Source organism: Neopelma chrysocephalum, unplaced genomic scaffold (assembly GCF_003984885.1).
Source record: "Neopelma chrysocephalum unplaced genomic scaffold, ASM398488v2 Primary Assembly neopelma1_59, whole genome shotgun sequence".
In the NCBI taxonomy this organism is placed as follows: domain Eukaryota; kingdom Metazoa; phylum Chordata; class Aves; order Passeriformes; family Pipridae; genus Neopelma; species Neopelma chrysocephalum.
The window spans coordinates 23,071,470-23,094,536 of record NW_020897714.1 but is presented as its reverse complement, the minus strand read 5'-3'; the positions used below and the strand labels follow the sequence as shown (position 1 = coordinate 23,094,536).

The following is a 23,067-nucleotide window of genomic DNA, read 5'->3' as shown; positions in this document are numbered from 1 at the left end:
CATTAACTTCTAGTTTGAAAGTAGTAGCCAATTTTTATCCCTTATGTAAACAGATCTATTTTTATTGTATTTACTGAACTGTCTTCCTAAGTTTGATAGACTATCACCTATAATTTATCATCCTTACTGCAATGTGGCATTTTGATTAAAACTTTAACCCTTGCAGTGGTTGAGTTGTATGTGGGTAAGCTTCTAAAAAATAATAATTAGTTGGATCTGAATTGTTACCTAAATCAGAGGATTTCAAAAGCATTTTTAAAAGGTGAACAAATATAATTGCCTCATTTTCACACATGGTGAAAGTAAAACAAATACAGATAAAATTAGTTGGTTCAAGGTTATGTAAACAAGTTAGTCCCACAGCCAGAAATAGTCATAGCCCTCCCAGCTGCTTCACTCTCTATCCATTGCCTATCTAAAGAAACACTTGGTCTGTCCTCTGAAATCTAAAAGATGAGAGATGGTTTACACCAATTAGGCTTCTCATACTAGAAAGTCTAATTTCTGGATTTCAATATCTCACCATTTCTTTTTATGGATGCGATATTTATAATTAAATTTTCTGTATGTATGAGGAATTGGTTAGCAACAAGATCCTCTTATACAGCATATCAAGAAATCAAGTGACTGTGGCTTTGATTCTGGGAGTAATCTGTGCCAGTAATTCCTGTGCACTTAAAGTAGTGGTTATAATTGCCAGGTGTTGAAAGGCAAGATGGTGGTCTGGTTATTTGTTACCAGAGAAATTCAGGTCTTTTTATTGTTGCCAAAGAAGCTGTAATACTTTCTACCCCAGATGATGATGTTTTATGGAGCCTTATCTTCTGAAAGCAGAGTCTCAAAACTCACTGAATACAGGGCAGCCTATGGGGCACAGTGAGCCTTTATTTAGTATTTTTATGCATCATAATGACAGTGCTAGTCTCCTTGGTGGATTATCAAGAGGGCAAAGGCTGCATTACACCACTACTGATGACTGTGGTCACATAAAGGCACAATCAGTCCATCATTAGTGCCTCTGGCTCACAGCTCCAACATACTGATATTCTAAAAGGACGGGTAATAGATAACAGCAGCTACTCCGTACCGTGTCACCTGAGGCAAAGGGTACGTGTCATTCCCTTTACTAGTACCTGGCAATACTGAACTCTGTTTATCACCAGCCACTTGGCAACAAGAACTATTCTTGGTCAGTGTTTTGCTGCTGCCCTGCTCAGCAGCTCTGGAATTTCTGCAGCTTGCAAGAATGAGGCAATTTCTGTGCCTCCAGTGAGAGCAGAAGAGGCAAATGATTCTCTGGAAGGGCACTTAGGGTTTAAAAAAAATGAGTGGAGGATTAAATTCCCAGTTTCTGTTACATGTTGTTCTCCATTGCTTATAGTTTTTGGGCCCAACCTATACTAAGTTAACTTGGGCTGGTAGCTATGCCATTTACTCAGCAATTTGGTTGTTCTAGGTTTTTTTTACTGACTGCGTACATTCTGGTGCATTTTGGCCCATTTGTAATGTAAAAGCTCAAGTTTATTGTTGTCCATTAAAATTATGAGTATTAGCTCTCTTACTAGACTATATCACTGTGAATTAGATTGGTGATGAAACATGTTCTTACTATGTCTGTTGTCTAAATCCAAACTTCCAGTGCTAACATTGGCTTAACAAGCTTTACATTTTCTGCTAAAAAAAAAAAATACAAAGAGCTCATATTTCAAAATAAATCTCTTGATCTGTACTTTTTTAACAGCTGACACAGCTGAGATTTTAAGCAGCTGAATGCACATATAATGCATTTTAAGAAGTGACATTGCTATGGTTATGAGTTACACAACAATATGATGTCAGCCCTCTGATTGGTGCCATGGTATTTAGCAATGCCACTTGGACAGAAAAGTTCACACACAGAAGCCTGTCCAACAGTTCTAAGAATTTTATATCTTTTGAAGTATTCAATATATTTCTTTATGTGTTGAAGCACTGGCCTTCCAAATCCCTTGTTTTCATTTTCCAGCAATCTCAGTGAACTAGGGGTCATTGGATTGTTTGCTTTCTCACTGGCTGCACTGAAATCAAGCAGCCATCGGCTGAATTACTGTAGTTTAAATGTGTCTAAAAAGAATTCAAAGTGGTACTTTAAAACAGCATTATGACTTCTTTCAACATAGCATAAGGACATAACACAAACCTAAGAGGTAGAGGTGGTTCACAGAAAAGGTGGATTTTCAGTACTGGCTCAAAATAAGAAATTATGGGACTTTCAGTTTTCAGCTGCCTGCTTCAGCCAGAAGTTTTCTGTGATTATAGTTGTTTCAGCAAGAAAACAATCTGCTTTTGATACAAATTAGGTTTTAGTTTTCCAAGGCATCTTTCCATCTCCTGAGACTATAGGGAAACACAAAAACAAAAACTTTATCAAAATATTATCAATCTACACTGGCATTATGTCAATGATGGCCTATCAATTCCTTTGTCAGAAAAAAAAGACAAATTGAGGCTGGCTAGGATGGACTTGATCAACAAAATCATATTTTTCTGTTTAGATTGTTCAGAAACAACAGTTTTCCAAATGTTGTGTACAATGTAGTGATGCAGAATAGGGAAAGGAAGAAGGAAACCAGGTGACATACAAAGTGGCTTTTTATGTAGTAGATTACTGTCCATTGCAAAGAAGGCTTGCTGTGTGAAAAACACTCTGTTTTTATACTGACTGTTTAGAAATCCTCTGGTGGTCTCTGCTAGCACTCACATCATAAAATCACTTGAATGAATTCTCATCCAGCTGGTAGTTTAACTGACTCCCCATGGATGGATAAGCCTAATTCATGTCATTACAGAAGATAGGAAATTGCTGAAGGTTTTGCGTGCAACTCTGAGCTGACAGCGTGTCCTTTCAGCCAGGAGGGCAAATAGAATCCTGGGGTGCGTTGGGAAGAGTGTGGCCAACAGGTCAATGGAGGTAATCCTGCCCCTTTACTCAGCCCTGGTGAGGCCACAGCTGCAGTGCTGTGTCCAGTTCTGGGCTCTTCAGTACAAGGAAGACAAGGGTCTACTGGAGAGGGTCCAGTGGAGCGCAACAAAGATGATTAGAGGTCTGGAGCATTTCTTGTATGAGGAGAGACTGCAGGAGCTGGGCCTGTTTAGTGTAGAGAAGAGAAGTCTGAGAGGGATCTCATAAACGCATATAAATATCTCAAAGGCGGGTGCCAAGGGGATGGTGCCAGACTCTTTTCGGTGGTGCCCAGCAACAAGATGAGCAGGAATGGCCGTAAACTAAAGCACAAGAAGTTTGACCTCAACATGAGGAAGAACTTCTTTACATTGAGGGTGTCAGAGCACTGGAACAGGCTCCCCAGGGAGGTTGTGGAGCTTCCCTCTCTGGAGATATTCAAAACCCACCTGCACATGTTCCCCTGTCACCTGCTCCAGGTGGCCCTGCCTTGGCAGGGGGGTTGGACCGGATGATCTCCAGAGGTCCCTTCCATTCTGTGATTTTCTGAACTCTGAGAGGTGCTAACACAACTACAGTACTTGATTAACTTTTTGTGAACTGATTTAGGATTTCTGTACCACCTTCTGTGGGTTCCTTCATTAGCTGAAAAGGAAAATTAATGTTTTTATCTTCTTTCTTAATTGTTTTTAACCTTTTCATCTAAAATCAGATCTCTTGACCAAGAGATTTCAAGAATTTAGGATTTTAAATGTTTCTGCATTGACTGCTGTTTATGACAAGCCACTTGACAACAAACCATATTCTCGGTCAGTGCTTTGCTGCTGTCCTGCATAGCAGCTGCTCTTGAATTCCTGCAGCTCGCAAGAAGGAGGCAATTTCTGTTGTTCCAACGAAAGCAGAAAGAGGCTAATGATCCTTTAGAAAGGTGTTTAGATTTGAATGAAAAGAGCGGAGGATGACACTGCTTTTGTTTCCAGCTCTTTTGGCAAAAGTGCTTTGTTAGTTCAGTAGGATAGGATATATGCTGAAGCTGCTTTTGAGGTAGGGGCACACTTGCAGCTGCATGCTTTGGAGCTGGCTTTGCTTTTTTCTTAATTTTTACCTGTATAAAGAGAAGGTACTACTTCACTATATCTCTAGGTTAAATTGATTGACATTGGCATTCTATATTGAACATGCAAAGTACTAGCAGAAATGTTAAAATTATTTTGGAAAAAAAAGTCCTTGCCATCTCCAGTTGGATATGAAATCACTAGAACAAAAAAAATTACAAATACTCAGAGAAACAGATGATTTCCTGGGATATTGTTGCATATAATGCATTTGTCCAATGGCTGGAATCAAATACTTCTATGATGAGCACTTTAGAGGAGTTTATGAGGAAAATATTAATTCTTATTGTCTGCAGTGCTTGGATCTTGGAAGTCAATAAGGCAGGAGACCACTCATTACATAGTGAAGGCAGACTAAATATTTGAATGATTTTTTTTCCTTCTCCCAAAAAGTGTGTATTCTGCATAACTATTGATACAATTTTTTTTAAAGACTTTACTCATTTACTGATGAACTGTATTATAATATAAAACTCATTGGCCTGTGACCAAAATTAAGGCTAATAGTCCCTGATTTTATCGAGTTCTTCATGCATATCCTAGTCACCAGTTCTTTCATTAAACTCTTCTGTTTGCAATGCAGCACATTTAAAAATGAGTTTAATTCATATATTCCTACATTATTTGTTGTTAAACAAAGTAATACCTTTCCATAAAATGTTCTCTTTATATTACAATGTATTCTGAATTATTGCAGTAAATTTAAGTGCTGTCAGATAGTCTCATTGCAAGGGAGACAAGGTCTAAGTCACAAGTACATGAAACTCCAAAATAAGACATCGTGAAGAAGTTTGAGGGAATTTAAATTAAATTTTTTTGGTTAGAAGACAAAGAAAACAATGAGATACGCATTGTCTCCAACTTTCTGCCACAATTATAATTTTTCTCATGTTCGATATTCATCTAGTATTGTTTGTGGTGCATGCCTATGCTTTGGCATCTTGCAAATGAGGTTAGTAGAAAGGTAGCATTTACAGTACTTATTAACCACTGTCTGTTCCAGAATGCCTCTTAGAATATTTATTCAAATTCAGCCATCATTATTTTTAGCTCACTTGGGAAATTATTAGCTTTCATCTGATGCCTCACATATTTATGCTAGAAATAAGAAGATTTCATACTAAGCGTATTAGTATGTTTAACGTCAGAGAGGAAGCCAACTCATTATGCCAATTCTTATTTTGAAGAGCTTTTAATAGTGATAGCTTTTTCACAAGTAGTCAATAAGGTCCATAAGCAAAATTTAGAAAAGTAGCTAAGGACCCTGACTGGTATTGCCAAAGATGCTGAGGCAACTAAAAACACAAGCATATGCCTAGAAGGATTAGAATAACAAAACAAAACAAACCACCTGCCTAGGATCACCTATCATAGATTTTAGTGGAAATAAGATATATGACTGCTTTTGAAAAATCTCGAGTGTCCATCTGCCTCACTAGTGCCTAAAAAACATTGGAAGTCTGACTGATATGCTTTTAGGAGCCTCCAAGGTTCACTGGCTATTCATGAGATTTGTGTTAATTTTTGAAAATAGAGTAACACGTCCAAACAGTTTTCAATTTTTTAGATGTAGCCATCTATCTGCCACAAAATCTAGACTCATTTAGGCACTTCAACAAACAGTTATGTATGAACCTCAACAAATTACAGAGATGGTCAATCACCAAACACATGAAGTGTAACGAGGGCAAGTGCCAGATTTTGCACCTGGTATGGGGCAACCCTGGTTGTGTATGTACAGACTGGGGAATGAGAGGCTGGAAAGCAGCACTGTGGAAGGGACCTGGGCGTCCTGGTCGATATCAAGTTGAATATGAGTCAGCAGTGCCCTGGTAGCCAGGAGGGCCAACTGTGTCCTGGGGGGCATCAGGCAAAGCATCGTGAGTGGGTCGAGGGAGGGGATTGTCCTGCTCTGCTCTGCAGTGGGGCAGCCTCACCTTGAATATTGTGTGCAGTTTTGGGCACCACAAAAATTAAAAAAACCCTTAAGCTATTAAAGAGCATCTAAAAGAGTGCTATGAAAATGGTGAAGGGTTTGGAGGGAAAGCTGTGTGAGAAGTGGCTGAGGACATTCGGTTTGTTCAGTCTGGAGGAGACTGAGGGGAGACCTCATTGTGATCTTCAATATTCTCATGAGGGGAACCGGAGGAGCAGGCACTGATCTCTTCACTCCTGTGACAGGACTTGAGAAAATGGCATGAAGCTGTGTCAAGGGATGTTTAGGCTGGATATTAGGGAAAGGTTTTTCACCCAGAGGGTGGTTGAGCACTGCAATAGGCTCCCCATGGAAATGATCACAGTACCAAGCCTGTTTGAGTCCAAGAAGTGTTTGGACAATGCTCTCAGGCACATGGTGTGATTCTTTGGGCTGTCCTGTGCAGGCTCAGGAGTTGGACTCAATGATAATTTTCTCCTGTGAATAGTAGATGAACTTTAAAATTACACTAGAGACCTTTCAGGTTGGTTTAAGTAATGTTAAAAATGGTTTTTTTGATGTACAAGTACCCTTTTCAAATAAGAAACAAATAGTTTCTATTGATTGCTCTAAAGAAAGTTTTTTTGCTATATTTATAACACAGAAAGAAAAATATCAGAAGTTCAGCTGGTATTTCTTAGGAAAAACAGGTGACTGGTTAGAAAGCAGTGGGAATCCAGTCAAGGGAAAATATTTGTGATGCAATGATACTTATGGCCAAAAGACCTAGGAAAATCAATGATCAATGTTTTCTTTAGTGAGTAGAGTACTCTTCCATGACTAGAGAACTCATGGAATAGATTTCCTCAGGCTAACTTCCACTATCCTCAATGAACTGAGCCAAAGCCAGTGGAAGTTAACAGATAACTTTGAGTATCCATGGACTCCCAATTTTGGATTATGAAGTGAATAAACTCCTGGACAGGGCCAGCCTGGATTATTAACATTACTATTTTCCCCCGCTTTGGCATCATCTTTGTCCCTTCTTTATTATGCTACATATCAACTTTTCCGTGCCACTGTCTCTATCCTCTGCCGTATGAGAGTGTAGAGATACATTTTAAAAAAATATTACATCCTAAAAAAAAAATCAACAAGGCATTCCCAGCTGTTTCGTAGTTCAAATATGATTATTTTGCATTTGAAATCTTTTGCAGGTTATTTGATTCTTGATCGGGGGTTAGGAGGTGTCAAGCACTATTTATTAAAAAAAAATTGTTCTTTTTTTCACTGATCTGAACTTCATCTGTTTCATATCAGAATAGAGATTTCTATTTGAAAAGAACAGCAGACAAAAAGAATATCACCACTTATGAATTCTGCTCATTTTATTAGTCTTCATCTTAGCGATAACAGGAAATAGTTGTATTTTATTGCATCAAGTCCTAGTGCTTTCGAAACTGAAATAAAATTACTTTGAAAGAAAAATTAGGATAGTTGACTTAATGTCATTAGAGATGAAGTTGTAGAAATTCATTCTATTGTTTAAAAAAAGAAAGATAAGGATCAAATTCTAGAAAATATCTTCCCATTTTCTTGAATGAACAGTTTATCTTGACCATTCCATTTTTTTAAATGTTTATGTCTTGGGATAGCTATATTAAATCTCTGCATGTAATTCCTGAAATAATGGTGGAACTCCTTAAGTGTATGAAAATCATTCATGTAGCTCATACGAGATCATCCTTCATGCCTTTTAAATGCAGAAGTAAACACATAACTGAAGTGAGAGGATGTTGTGGAAACACTAGCCTCATTTCTATCCCATTTCCCTCAAACAAAATCAGCTGGGAATGGTACAGTGCACAACATGAAGAGTACCTTGAAATAAACTAAATTATATACATATTTATTCATAGAAAATTAATCCTTTCTTGTTTTTACTGCTGTACTCAGCTTCAAAACAATACAGTTATTGAAAAGATTTATCAATATCTGAACAACCTAAAGTACAGTTCCTCCCCCTGAAGATGGTTTGGAAATTTTAACTACTGTGGTTACTGTTCCTTGCAAAGCAATCATGTTAGAGAAGATCATAAAATGTAGTTATCTTTGAAGTGGACCTGTGCTTTTTCTATATTGCCTTAGGTGAAGCGGGGGGCTGAAGTGAGGAGGTAAAGGTGCTTTGTGATGTTGTTTCAACTCATTGAATGGCTTACAACCACAGGTGGTGTTCTTTCTTAATTCAGTCAGATTATTGCTTTAATGGATAAGCTCATTAGGTCAGCAGCAACTATTTTTTAAATCTTCAAATTCATAGAATAGTTTGAGTTGGAAGATACCTTTAAAGATCATCTAGTCCAACACTCTGCAGTGAGCAAGGACATCTTCAACTAGATGTGGTTGCTCAGAGCCCTGTCCAAACTGACCTTGAATATTTTATTGCCTGAGTATCTGAAAACACTATGCCTGTTGTATCAATGAGTGTCTCAAAACTGTACTTGAGCATCATTTTGTGTCTTTTCTCCACTATGATACCATGATGGAATGCACAGCATTTTAACAGAGAAAATGGTTCTTTAATGACATCTGATATTTAGATGCCCCTCTAGGTTTTAAATATTATTATTATTGCCTCAATTTCTTAAAAAACTACTGGGAAATGGATATTCATAGGAATAGAAATGAACCTGTGTGGACAGCAGTGTAAAAAATTCCTTCCTTATTTATGCGTGGATAAGTGCACCTTGTCTTATTATGCAGGAATAAAACATGAAGGAGTTTTACTTATTATGGTGTGTAAGAGTATATTCTATCTATTATATCAAGAAAAAAAGATAGATAAGCTTCTCTCTTGTACTTTTCCTGTCTCAGGGCGGAGTGCGCTCTCCAACAGGATTCACACTTAGTCAGACTAAGGTCTGGGAGTTCTTAAAGGCCAAAGGAGCAGCTCTAACTGGTGTTACCTGGACAAGGCACATTTTAGGTTTTGCTTAACTGTGTAATATCATAGTAGCTAAAATCAGCTTGGTTTTGCTTTGATCTGAAATGTGGTCTGTATGAGTACATCCTTATCTCTACAATGAAGTTCATTTTATGGTTTTGAATAGATTCATCCCAGCAAAATTTAGACTCTTAATGGAGGGTCCTTACTCAACTGAATTAACTAGCGTAAGGATACGATTGCCATAGCTTCCTTGCTTAATTTAGTGGAGAAGGAAAAGTATCTCCTACTCATAACTTAATGAGAGCTCTGAAAGTTTGTTAGTCCTCTCACTGACTGCAGGATGAGCTTGAGTATGTTGCTGATTCAGAATCCTCATTTAAGTGTCCAAAAGCAGATGGAACTAGTCTGAACCAGAAGCTCCTTATTTTGGATCAAACTCTGTTTAGTCTTTATCATTCAGAAGGTTCATTCTGTTTGTAGATAAATGAAAAAGATGTATGTCTAGAAAGATCTGAATTTAAAAATCTTTTGTCTGAACAGACATGAAAGGAACAATATAGTCAATAATGTAAAATACAAAGAACTTTTCTAATACATCTCTCCTTCTCTATATGAATCATGGAGGTATAAGAGCATCCTATTCTTCCTAGACCCCTATCCTTCCTTGAAAAAAAAAGAAAAAAATCGAACAGAAAGCCACCAAAAACATCATAAGGAACACTTTGATATTACTGATTTCCAAAATATAAGTAGGGTTGTAATGCAAATTGTTTCACTAATACCTCTGTTTTTCATTCAGGGCCATTGATTTAGAGTAAAATGACAGAAACAATTAGAAAAAACGCAGAAGTGTTCTAAAAGCAAATATATGGTGGTTTTGCATTTAATCTTAGCTATATATTTCAGAAATAAACATGGCTTTTTTTCAGGACATGTATTTGCCAATAATACATCTGATTAAACTAGGAAAATTAGACATACTATCAGTAGCTTGCTCCCAAATTACACAAGAAGAAATTAGATACATTTTCAGTAGCTTGCTCTCAAATTTCTTCAGTCTATGAGTCACCAGATTCTTCCTGCCAAACTAAATATGTCTGTGAAAGGCTGGAAACTTTAATGGAAAGAAACATAAAACTTGAAATACGTAGGAAAAACTAAGTTTTTTTCATGGAAGACCTGTTGACTAGTAATTCAGGAATTCAGGGGATGTAGAAACAAATTATTACATCTTACTTGTCCACAGAAGTTTCAAGGTGTGAAACGTATACAAGTTAAATCTGCGGTGGTAACCTAAAATAGATGCCCTTATTAGTTTTTATGTTACCTGATGTAATCAATGAAGACTTACAAAAGAAAGCTGCAAAAGTTTTGTTATAAGAGTAGAAACTCATGTCATTTTGATGGGGCTGAGTCAAAAGAAACCTTCAGTATATTTCAGGCAAGTCTGAAAAATATCCCTCTTTTGTAAATTGAATTTATTATACGTGGTACGACACAGCTATCAAACACAATTAGCAATATACTCATCTTTTCAGATCCACAACCAGAATGGCATCTTCTCTACGTTTTTCCCCACAACACTTAGGCTTTTTACACCTTTGCATAAGCCATACATTTTAAAATAATCTTTAGAATACAGACCCATGAAATGCAGAGGTTTTGTGTGTAACTTAAGTTTTATCCATTTCCTTAGTACGATATGGCTGTTAATTAACATTCTTTTGACATCAAAACAATTTTCAATAGTTTTACTTACAACTTGCTGTTTATGTGATTTAGGGGTATTAAGTGTTTACTTTTTTGGAGACAGAAATAGTAAGTAATTATTCTTAGAATATTTATTTTCAGAAAGAAGACATGCATAAGTTTTGTTCAGTGAGCTGGGTTAAGTCAGAATGGTTTGAGACAACCTCTTCTTTTTTCTGCAGACTCAACCTTGTGTAAATTTCTGCCCAACACACAAAGACACAAACACCATAAACAAATAGTTCTGTATTAAAAAAAATAAAATAATTTCAGGTTTGTGTGTGAGTCATAACTTCCTAACAGAAGAGCTTTAAGAGGACACTCTTTCCCCACTTCCACACTTTTGTGGGCACATAAGGAAGCAGAAGGTTCTGCTGTTTGGAAGCATCCTATTACTCTAGAAGAGTTAATTTACATAAATGGGAATACTAGGATCACAGCTGAATTTCAAAAGTAAGATGGGAAATATTAAAAAAGAAAAAAGAAAGAGAGAGATGAGCTCTAAATTATTTCTTTGATGACAGGAATCTATTCCAGTTTTCACTAGGAAAGGATTTAACATGAGGTAAGCAAACACATTCCATTCTATCTTGCATGAGCAAGAACACTGAAAATACATGAAATTTGTCTGCACATGGTATTCAATCAGAAAACACAGCAAGTATCTCAGACTTGAATCTTATTTTTGTAGGAATTTACGTAACTGTCCATAAGTTGGAGTGATCCTCTGGCCCCTCCAAATTCTACATATGTGTTAAAATTCCTATTCTCAGAACCTCATTCACTGATGTAGACATGAAATATGCCTGTCATTACTTAACAATTAGACCCAGTACTTGAGCTTTATCTTTCATAGTAGTTTTGCATTAAATGCACCACAAAGAAAGTATGAATTAATGGCTTTTTCTTCCTCTTGACAGTGAAGTTCCTGTGGTTATTACCAGGGATAAATTTAGCGTACATTCTATGATAAGTATACATTTGTGATATTTCTTTTGTCTTGATTTCTAGACTGAGAAATTACTTAACTGTTGGTTACCCCCTTGCATTTGTTGTCATATTTTTTATCAATTAAGCTTGTACCACAGCTAAATATTGCCATTTGGGTATGGTTTAGTAAACAAGTTCAGATCCATCCTTTTTTAGCAAAGATCTGAGAAGAAAATGGCTCTAAGTCTCTATTTGATTTTCAGTGATGTGAGAGGTTTGAAGCATGCATGAGAGCTAAAGTGCTGAATAAGCCCTAGAGAAATGGCTATATGAACTTCCGTCTTTGAATGAGCACTCTGTATAGATCACCCTAGATGCAAAAGTTGTCAGTGCAAAAGGTTTTAATTAAGAGAGTGTGTAGTTCTGCTAAACTGTATAATTTGCTTTGTGACTTTTGTTACTGTTGATCAAGCATTGCAAATGCATCATTAATACCAGAACAAATACAGAGGTCTATATACAAAGGTTTTGGCCAATTGCATGAAGCATATGAATTGAAGTCAGCGAAGGGTTTTTCTTGGTATTTAAGATTCAGTGGAAAAGTAAGAGGGGCAGCTATGCCAAGAATTCATGCTGATCTTGCCAAGTGCTTCTTTGAGTGACTTTATCCAACATGAGACTAAACAATGTATTAAATACACATATAGCAGTTAGGGAATCAAATGTCAAATAACAGCTTCCCGTTATTTGAAACCAAATCTGGAATTTGGTCTAGTGCATAAAAAAAAGGTAAACATCATAAAAAGCACTAGCATCTCTAACATCTAATAGCTAATAAAGACACATATAAATCGAACTTCTGGAGAAACTGTACTTCTCTGGTTTTGGTAGGAGACGCTTTTTGCAGAGTTGTTTCTTGCTGAAATTTTGATCAATTATTTGCTTCCAGTCACTTCATTAAAATTATCATCACCACTACAGTCCCACTTAATGAAAAGGTTGAAAAATTATTAAATCCTTGGTGACCTGAGGAACTAGCTGCAGAGAAGACCTGTTAGCGGGGTCTAAATTTAGTGTGTTTTAGAGGATAAATCCTCCTAGACTCGCTGTGCGATCCATGGAGAAAGAAGGCAGACCCTCTCTCTGTTATTAAAGAGGTAACTTAAGAAGATTAACCTCACTAAACTAGGGTTAGCCTTTATGAACACTCCCTATCCTTTGTTAATGTTGTAAAAAATAAGAAAATTCTTTCAAAGACTGGCATATTTTCAGAGAACTTCCTCAATGTTTACTACCAGGGACAAAAAAAGCACACATCACACTTATGTGTCAGCTATTTGGCTATACAGTGATACCATTCCAGAGGACAGAGCTGTCTTTCTTACAGAGGTATGTATCAGTATATGTGCCTATAGTTCTGGTTCTCTGAGCACTGACTCTGCAGACTTGGCTAGAGCTCCTTTCCAGGTGAGTTTTCCTAAAAGGAAAGTAAGGAACCTGGGGATAAAGATTGACACACTCAAATCTTCCATGGATACAATGTTTGGACATGAATGGGGCATGCCACCAGACCAAGGAACTTAAAAACACTCTTAGATCTTGCTGTGTGAATCTAGCCAAGATGACCAGCATTTTTTTGCAGAGATTTGTGAGATTGTCACTGACACCACAGTCTGTGTGTGTCCATGGCAGATTTTCAGCATGCCTCTGCTGGGCTTCTAACACTAATGCTCCTTTCAATCAGGGATGCAGAGAGGAGCTAATGACTCATAGCTCCTACAGGTATGGAGTACTTAAAGAACTGAGTGCCGTGCCATCTCTTGTAATTATGTTGATAGGTTTGACAGGCCTAGAAACTTTAATAACATCTTAAAAGCAGATTTTCTGAAGTAAACAAGCAGCTCTTAACTAAAGGGAAATGGAAGAAGCAAAATGTAATTGCCTATTGCTATATCACTTATTTCCTGTTTTCTAAGGCAGCAATTCCTCCACATACACCTTAGTTCTACAAAGCAATGAGATCTGATGACAGCTCTCATTACCGAAAATTATGTTCACGTTCTTATTCTGATAATGATAAACTAATAGTCTTACATTGTGCACAGCTGGGGATTTTCCAAAGGACAACACACAGTTTTGGTTGTCTCATTGGACAAAAAAAATGTAGTAAAAATCTGCAATAATTCTCCACAAAGCAGTTGACACAGGGAACATCAAGCTGGATACCAGAAAAACCCATCTTTTATGGTATTCACTGTTTCACATATGGAAGCATGTGCTAGATCATTCTCCATTCTCTGAAGAATATCAGAGGAGCTCCATTGTCTCAGGTATCTAAATTCTACTCCTTTTCTATGCAAGTGATACTTCAGAAGATTCAACATAAGACCAAAACAGTGTTTTTAACAGAAAAAAAAGATAGAGTTTTAATTCATGAAGTTGATTGTCATGATTTCAAATAGATGTTGCCATCTAACTGGGCTTTAAAAATTAGAAGACTGAAAATGTCTATGGAGATAAAAAACCTGTTTCTTTATTGGCACTCGTATGTATTATTAGCCAGATTGCTTTGTATTTATTGGAAAAGGTGTATTTTCAAAGGAGAAGAAACTAGATCAAAAAGAATACAGCATTTTCTCCTTAGGGAAAACTACATGAGCTTTCCTTTCTTGTGGTAGTAATAGTCCTCAAGAAAGAGTATGAGAAATAATTAAATGATTGTCCAGCAAATTCAACACGTACAAATAAATAATTTTTTGACTAATCTACAAAGTAAATCCCTGTGATAAGACTAGACTATTTCAGGCATAATTTACCCCCTCCTAGATTATCACTTCTGTAAGTTTCCTGTTATTTGTCCTTTTAGTTTTTCCAACATTCTCTGCTCTCAGCATTGTTTTGTAATAAGTGTATCATGGTAGACCTTCCTAGACATTAAAATTCAAGTGAATGTTGAAGCCATCCCACTTTTCTTCATGACTGTTGAATCCACAGGTTTTGAGACTAGAGAAACATTAATTGAGAAAAGCTATGTTTAAGTGTAGCCACTTTTGTAGCGGTGTCCAGGCTCTCTGTTGGCTTCTCCCAACAAAACCTAACACACGGGAACTTCAGTGGCAGAAATTCTCCTAGAGAGATGTTCCTAGACAAAAGGTGGCAACAAACTGCTTTTCTCTGTTGAATCATGGGAGGAAAAAAAAGCTGTCTGAGGAGTAGCCAGTGCCTGTTGGAATTAAATATGATCAAGGAAAAAAGTAAATGCTCCATTTTGGGGTTTCTGCAGTGTTCTCCCCTAAAAAAACTTTAAAATTGCTCCTTGACAGTCTATCTCATGAAGAAAGAGTGGTAGGAACCACATTTGACTTCCTCTGAAAGTCAATACTTCCCTTTGTGTGTGGTAAGCAGCTGGGGCATCTCCTGAGAAGCTGTAAAGAGTTTCCTTTTATAGCTAGAAAGTTGGGCAAAGTAGACTATATAAAAGAAATTTTTGTGTTCCAGTCCTAGCCATAGATATAGACTTGTGGTTGCGAAGTACAGAATTTCAACAGAAAGTAATACAGTTATTTCTATCTTCATTTCCACCCACAGCTCCCAAGGAATAGTCAGAAGCTTTGACCTTGAATCTGAACCAGGAGTTCCACCTCAGCCAAAAGGTATTCTTTATATTTGGAGTCTCTAGTGAAATACAGAATGATGGAAGAAAAAGCTTCCCTCACAGCTATTTCCTGTGCAAGTTAAAGGCAAACACTACCATTGATTATACTTTATTTAAAGGAACCAGAATATGAGAATGGAAGGCTTAAAATACTACTTTAACTGACATACTCTTTACAACAAAAGAAAAATATTCACTAGATTTGGTAGTACATTTGCTATTTGCTTTACCAGTGTTACTGGGCTTACTTTTTCCAGTTCTGTATTTTAGATTGAACTCTAACAAGAAGGAGAAGGCTAAAACAGATTAAATTGCTTCCTTGTGAATCAGAAGTATTCAGGTAGAGGACACGCATTACTTAGCATCCAAGGGGCCACATACATATCAGCTTCATAAAATTCCTATTGAATGATGCAACTGCAGTATGTTGATTACAACTTTGCAAGACTTTCCTAAAAGTGGTCATTCATAAGTAAAATCTTCCACACTTATGGTGTCAAGTTACATTATTTCAAGTGGGAACTCAGAATGTGAGAAAAAAACAGAGAAAACTTAAGAGAAAGTCTTAACTGACAGCAGATAAAAAAATCAAGATTGCAAGAGTAATGATCTCCTTTGAAACTTTGGAAACCCATTCAGGTATTTTAAAGTAAGGATGACTTAGCTTAGGGTAGAGATTTGAAACAGATTGTGAAACCTTAGAGTAACCGAGATTGAAAACAAAGAGATTTATTGCTAATGGTTGGCATTTCACATAACCTCTTACCTTGAGGAACACAAAGTACACATAACAGTAGGTCTGACAGCTTGGCAGTAACAGCTGCTCTAGTGGTAAACAAGAATGATAGCTCTCTGAACAAGCAGCAAAGACTTTGCTGGGAGAGAAACATCTAAGATACATACACAGTAAAAGAAAAAATACTATGCTGTTCTAAGGATGTAGTATATATCTCATTGTTTTCTGGTGCAGAAACAGAAGTGGGAGGTGTCAGTCTTCCTTTACATTCATTCCAGCCATAAAGTATTTGTAGGGCACTCAAATAGCCCCTTAAGTGTAACTGAGCTGCTGATAAATATAACAGATTTTGGTGTGTAAATGAACACGTAAAGAGTTGGTAGAAAAGTGTAAATTCCTTTATGAGAGATTACAGTAGTTTTAATGTTGTGCTTAGCATCAGAATACTAAATTCAACAGCAGCCTAGAATAGATGCTCATTAACAATAACTAAAGTGTTAAATACAGAAAAGAAAAGTTCTTTTGTGAATAGTGAATTACTTTGCATATACAAAACTAAGGTGCCCAGTTTCAAAAGTGAACTATAATAGAATGTGCCAAGAAGATAGCGAAAATGTCTACAGTTTATATGTTAAGGAAATTAGGATTTTTTATAATTTAGAAGTGCAAGAATCTGAACTTCTGCTTTTATTGCAAGCAAGGAGTAAATATTGAAAGCAATAACTCCATGAATAGAAATTAATAGGAATAGGGTGGGTATGATCAAAAACCCAAAAATGATAGCTTGGAAGACAAGAATTACTACTAGACATGAAGGATGGGTAACCTCAGAACAGAACATCAGAGAAGCACATGCTGTTATTAAAAGTAAATGCCAGCTTCAGAGGCTATAAGAACACAAATTCTAGGATGTTTTGAACAAGTATGTTAATGAATGTGTTCCTAGCTAAAAGTTTCATTAACTTTGTTATTTGAGTAGCAAATAGCTGAAAATCAGAAATAGATTTCTATTACTTACAAGGTGAATATTTCTTGATCCACACAATCGCAGAGTTAATTTTATCTGTTGCCTGTACTGGTGTTAGTCTTTATTATCTCACCACGCATGAATTTTCCTCCACCTGTATTTAACTGAAGAAGCATGTGGGTCCTTGGACGTGGTAACTTTCTGCTTGCTGCTGTCCAACTTTTCTTTTTTTCAAACCAGATGTTGAAGTTAATGTGTTTTTAATATGATACAATGTGTATTTAAACTGTTTACTAGTAGTCTGACATAACAGGTACATGCACCTCTGCCTCATGAATGTCTTGTATGTGCTTTCATTCATTTAATTTCAGTGACAGGTCAGTGGAAAACAGTAAGATAGCAGGTGGAATAGCAGCAGCTGGAAAGTGGTTAAAAACAATAGCAAGCCTGAAAAGCAAAATTTGTCAGAAACTCAGAGAGGTTGAACACAGGCACAACTTTATTCTTTACTGAGACTTCATGGTAATTGAAGTCTTGAGCATCTCTGAGATAAAGTCGGCAGCCTTGGTGATCATAGCTAAGCTCATTTAGAGGAGTAGAAGACTCCAATGGATTACATGGAAAAGTTTAGCAGTTGAATGAAAGAAAAGGTTGACTTACTGAAGTAAAAGCCTCTGTCTCCACACACGAACTGAAGAGCATCAACCAGCTCAGCACCACAGAGTGTTTCTGGGCCAGCAGCAACAGAACTGGTTAAGGTAAGCAAACACAGCCCAAGGTAGAAGAAATGGGTGTAGGACACAGTGTGCATCTTCACCTGCCAAGGAAGCAAAAGCAGTGTCAGAATTTCCCAACAGTCTTAAAGAAAATAACTCCTGCACCCTCGTGAGTTGAGCATGAATATGTACTATAATTTCTTGGACAATAAATGTACTATCAGGAAATGTCTTATCATAATTTTGCAATGGTCTACATATTCCAGTCCATGTATTTTGTGAAGTGAATATTTCCTCTGGTGAATATTCTTGGTTCACATTCAAATGTAAGTTAGGGAACCCTGTAGTGACTACAATTTATGGTTGCTCCTGCAAGAGGAGGATATGGGGGAGAGTAATAGACAGGCAAAGGGAAGCCTGGAATGATAGGAGTAAGGAAGAGAACCTCAAATTGGTTTGTCTTAGACAGATAAGCTGAGGGAATATGAGAGTTGCCTGCCAACATACTGTGGGAAATGGGGGTGGCATATGATGGAGAAGAGCTATTTAAACTAAAAGCCAGCACTGGCACAGGAATAAATGGCTGTAAACTGAATGGAAGGAGATTTGGCCTAATAGGAAGAGAGTTCTGTATTAGGACCCCATGATTCTCCATCTACCTTAAAAAGGAAAATACCAGGACAAACCAAAAAATGTTCCAAGGTACAGCTTGCCAGTGTTACTGGAATTGATGTGGGACCTTCCATAGTAGAGGACCACAACCAATGACTCTTACAGTAAGTCTCCTGTTACTAACAGGCAAATATCTGGAAGCATTCGAGAAATGCAGCTATACTTTATTGACCTCCACTATATCCTCTTAGTCAGGTATGGCTATGAGATATACACAGGGGTGATAATTATTTTCTCATTTACATTTGGTTATAAACCATCTTTTTTCTGTACTTATGACTGAAAGGCCAATTCTCAATGGGTGTAAACTTACACCATTCCATTTATCCACTTCCTTTAGTATCAATTTATGTCCAAAGATCTTACCCAACATATCAAAGAAGATGGCTTTTTTTTTTTAATATTAGGAAGAGCTATTTACCTATAGTAGCAGGACACTGAAGAATGTGCTTAATGCATACTCTGAACTTACTTAGATCGCTTGCCAAAAATGCTAGTTTCAAAAGGTGTAAATCTGAAGTTAATTTCATTCTCTCTCAAGTTTAACATTAGTATTGCAGTCAGGTAAGAAGTTACAAATCTGTCTTCTATATACAGTTAAACTTGGCTTAAAACTGCTTTGTATTAGCAAACTAGTACAAAGTAATTGGAGTAAAATGATTAATCTTTCCTGAAGTTTCTTTCAGGGTTTCAGGGACCATTTAATCTTATTTCTTCACTGAACTTTTGAAAAACTGATGAAATTGTCTATTGTCTGATCAATTGGGATCTGATCCAGTGGGGTATTAAGTCTTCTCTAGTCAATAACTTAGAAGAATTATTATTTTCTTGGCAAGGGATCTTAGTACCTTGCTAGATGAGTCCCCTATTTCCACTATGAAAATAATGAACAAATCTAAATCCCATGATATATTATAAAAAAGAATAAATAATTATTTTCCCATTCACAAGAGTCTTTAGCCAACTTTGCCATGCAAAACCCAACAAGCTTGAAGGCACAGACATGACTGCAATGGCAGATGGAAAAAGATCAGATTATAAATGAATGATGGTAACATGAGGCATTATTTCCCTGTAATGATTACATATCTTAACAACAACAATTCTTTTTTCCTTTGCCATATTTTTGAATTTATAAGATAAATGTGATGCACCTGCAGTTTAAGATGGTTCCCAGTTCTGAGGAGGTAAAGCAGAAAGCTGTTTAGCACACTGCCTCAGAAAGCTGAAAGACATTACAAATACAAGAACATTATGTATTTAGCAATTTGTTCTCGTATAACATTTGGTCCAGAAATAAACATAAATTTTAGACATTTAACTATTTTTTATTTTTCAAGACTTCTCAGCTGGCTTGCATTTTCAGATAAATATCAGCACTGAACTACGACAAAACAGATTATCTACTGTTTTTCCTTTAGTGGAAGCCAAAAAGGCTGCACAGTATAAACCACAGAGAATTTCTAACTTTATCTCCAAATTTAACAACAGTCAAGAATTTTCAAACACATAAAAACTTTGCAGAAAAGAAAACAGACTCACATGTTTCTAGGGTTCAATCAATTATTTGATAAATTAAGTACTGTTTCATTAAAACTACTTCCAAAACATAGCTTAAAACTTTGACTTTACCTCATCATTTTAATTAAACACAACATTAATTGATTCAATATGTTTGTGATAAAATCAAAGTTCCTCTTTATGTCTGAGGGGAATATTCTTGAGAAAATACAAAGTTGTAATCCAATATTGCTTCAGGTTCTCTACAATCAAGCAGAATACTTACATTATCCCCAATTTGACTAGAAAGTTGAGAGCTTAAAAGAAAAAGCTTTGCCATGTGGGTGGGGTTTATTGAAGCATCTAATTACATTAGGAAATTGAATACAGGTTCAAGATGAGCCTGGTTAAGCACTTCTTTTAGTTGCATAGAATGACCATATTTTCACAGCTGGAATTTCCTTTTTTTTTCAGTAAAATAACCAGCTTTTGCTACATTCCTCTTTTAACAGTCCAGAAGAGTGGCACCACAAAGGAATGTCATATTTGAACACTCTACATCTCATTTACTTCTCAATTCTTCTATGTAAGTCCTCTTTGACTAAAAAACTAATAGTTGACAAAAGTTGTGCATAAGAATTCTTCACATGCTCGGTCATTTTAGTAACATGTAAGAACATCTGCAATAATTATAAATACCTGGAGTGGAGCAACATATTTATGGACAGTACATTCTATAGAAAGAAATCAAAAGATATATATTCAAAATTACATTTTACTACAAAGAGGGTGGGCCTGATTATCAAATCAGAGTAGAAATGTGTAATTATTATGCAATAACAGTATTCACTAGTAATTATTATATAAATAAAGCCTATATACTCTAGAGCGGATCAAGGTTTAAATACTGTTAACTTTGAGTAAAGAATCTGGGCTACATGCTAACCTAAATCAATATGTTCCATTGATTCCAAGGAAGCTTGGCAGGATGCACAGCTGAGGAACTAGCACATTACTTTTATGTCTCTTAGTGCCTTGTTCAATACTTTAAAAAAAAAATCTTCATCTTTCAAGTATATTGGAAGGGATGCCCACTTATACATTAAGGGAATGATTTCATCCATTACAATTATAGACCTGTAATTAGGTCATTAAGGAATGAGATAAGTGTGTTTTAAGTGTAAGACATTGTAAAAAAATAATTAGGCCTTAAACAATTAAAACAGGATAATTCTTTCAACTGCATAAATCTCCTTGCAAAATATTAAAGAAAAAAAGTTCCTGATGGATATAAATTTGCTGATAATGGAAAGTTGAACTGGAGCCAATTGACAGAAACAGAGGTCAATGCACCTACTGAAGTCAAATTTACCTAAGACAGTTTATATTATTGTGCAGAAATTATAGGGTCATAACATGAAACTTCACATGCAAACTTTCCTGAAACAGCCCTCCCTAGAAGGGAAAACTTGGAGATGAACATGTAAGGGAATTTCCATTTTCTTTATGTACAATTGCTTAAGCTGTACAAATATGCAAGGTCAGCAAAAGTCGCAGCTGGTTTCTAATGTAGAAAACAAACTGAACTTCTCATTTACTTTTAATTTATGAAAGCAAAAAACAAGCAAATGCTACGATGCTGCCAGAAAATTGCTGCAGTGACAACATCCCTTGAAAGTTTCCTTGTGAAAGCATGAACGTTTTCTCTGTAATTGTGTATAATAAAACTGCAGAAACTTAACATTTGAATAATACCTTTTTTTCCTATAAAACCCTGCACCTGCAGAAAATAGCTAAAAGTTCTTGTTTTCAAAAGCATTCATTAACAATATAGACAATGATGTAATTGGACCCTTTAATAATGACATAACTGAAATATTACAAAGTTCTCTGAATAGAAGTGAAATTTAAGACATGTATTTGCAATAGTTTACCCTTACAGTCATCTATGTAATTGCAACTATTACATACAGCCATTTTCCAGATCACATAAAATTGCATGTTCAGCAATTTATAAATAATTCTCAGTTCTAAAATAATGTTATTGAAAAGTGCACAATACTCTTCAAACCAGAAGCAGACAATACACAGCAAAATAAAACTAAAAAATTATTTGAAATAGTAATAAAGATTTACCTTCAAGAAATCACACAAGCAGCACTTAACTAATTGTGTTGAAAGACTGTTGATTTTTTCCATTGCTTCTTAAAAGTGCAAAGTCTGGAAATGAATTTGTTAGCAGTAATGATGAGAAAAAAGAAATCCAGAGAGATGTGAGATGTTGAGAGCAATGTCACATTTCAATATTGAGGACTTTATTCCATTGCGCAGGCTCTATCTGCTCTGATTTTAGCAGTGACAGTGAGATTTAGCAAACAGAAGAGGGATTTAGAGAAAATCCTCACATTTATCTACATTACACAGACACTGTAGACAGGAAACAGCTGGGGGAGCATTTGCCTTCTCTCTCTCTCCCTCTTCTGGCAAAGTTACCGAGTAAGGACTTTTTTGGGCATGGTGACAAATAACATCATACCTTTGCATTTTAAAACTAGAGCACAGAAGCATATTTTTTTCCCTTTAAAAAAATGTGAATTAGTGACTGAGGGGTTAGCAGACAAAAAGAGCTTGTGCTGCCATGAAAAATAAGAAGATGTATTCTAGTTAACTTTCAGATAGCTATGTGTGCATTTGTATTTATGTGTGTGTGTGTGTCTGCATTTCAAATACATAAAAACTCATATACCTAGGGGCAATGTTTGTATATATGCATACTTTTGTGTATATACACACATTTTATTTTTGCATAGAGGCATAGGTATTTTATTTATATAGTACAGAAAGGTAGTCAGTCAGTTATCTACGTCTTTCTTAATGCGTCTTTACGTTATTAAACTTGCCACGCCTATATGCTGAGTAACAATTAAAACCTCCAACTCTCTGTGTGATTAACCCTAAAATAGCAGTTTGTAATTTGCTAAAAATAACAGAATTGTTAAGCACTACTTGTAAATAGGGCAAAATAGCTTTGTGATCTTTCAGCAACCACACAGGGGAAATCGTATAATTTCCTAGAATTTACAGTACTATAAATATAGTAGCACAAGTAGCCCAGTTTGGGGGGCTTCCATGATGTGTATATTAAATCTGCTGTTGTAATTATAATGTGATTTCCCCCCTTTTGAGTAGTAATCTTCAAATTACTCTTGATAACAATTTACTTG

The 23,067-nt window shown here is 36.1% G+C and overlaps 1 protein-coding gene across 2 annotated transcripts in view; it reads right to left on the bottom strand.

Moving 5' to 3' along the window:
- The window catches only part of IGF1 (insulin like growth factor 1), a 47,255-nt gene extending 24,950 nt beyond the window's left edge, over positions 1–22,305 (bottom strand). The window contains exons 1-3 of one of the 2 annotated variants that reach the window (XM_027680473.1): positions 21,980–22,305; positions 19,498–19,568; positions 17,616–17,772 (exon numbers count right to left, since the gene is read on the bottom strand). In XM_027680473.1, the coding sequence (XP_027536274.1) occupies positions 17,616–17,766 (151 nt within the window). In that variant the 5' untranslated portion in view covers positions 17,767–17,772; positions 19,498–19,568; positions 21,980–22,305. The remainder of the gene's footprint in view (positions 1–17,615; positions 17,773–19,497; positions 19,569–21,979) is intronic. The other variant, XM_027680472.1, reaches the window with a different exon arrangement.
- Between the last annotated feature and the right edge of the window lie 762 nt (positions 22,306–23,067).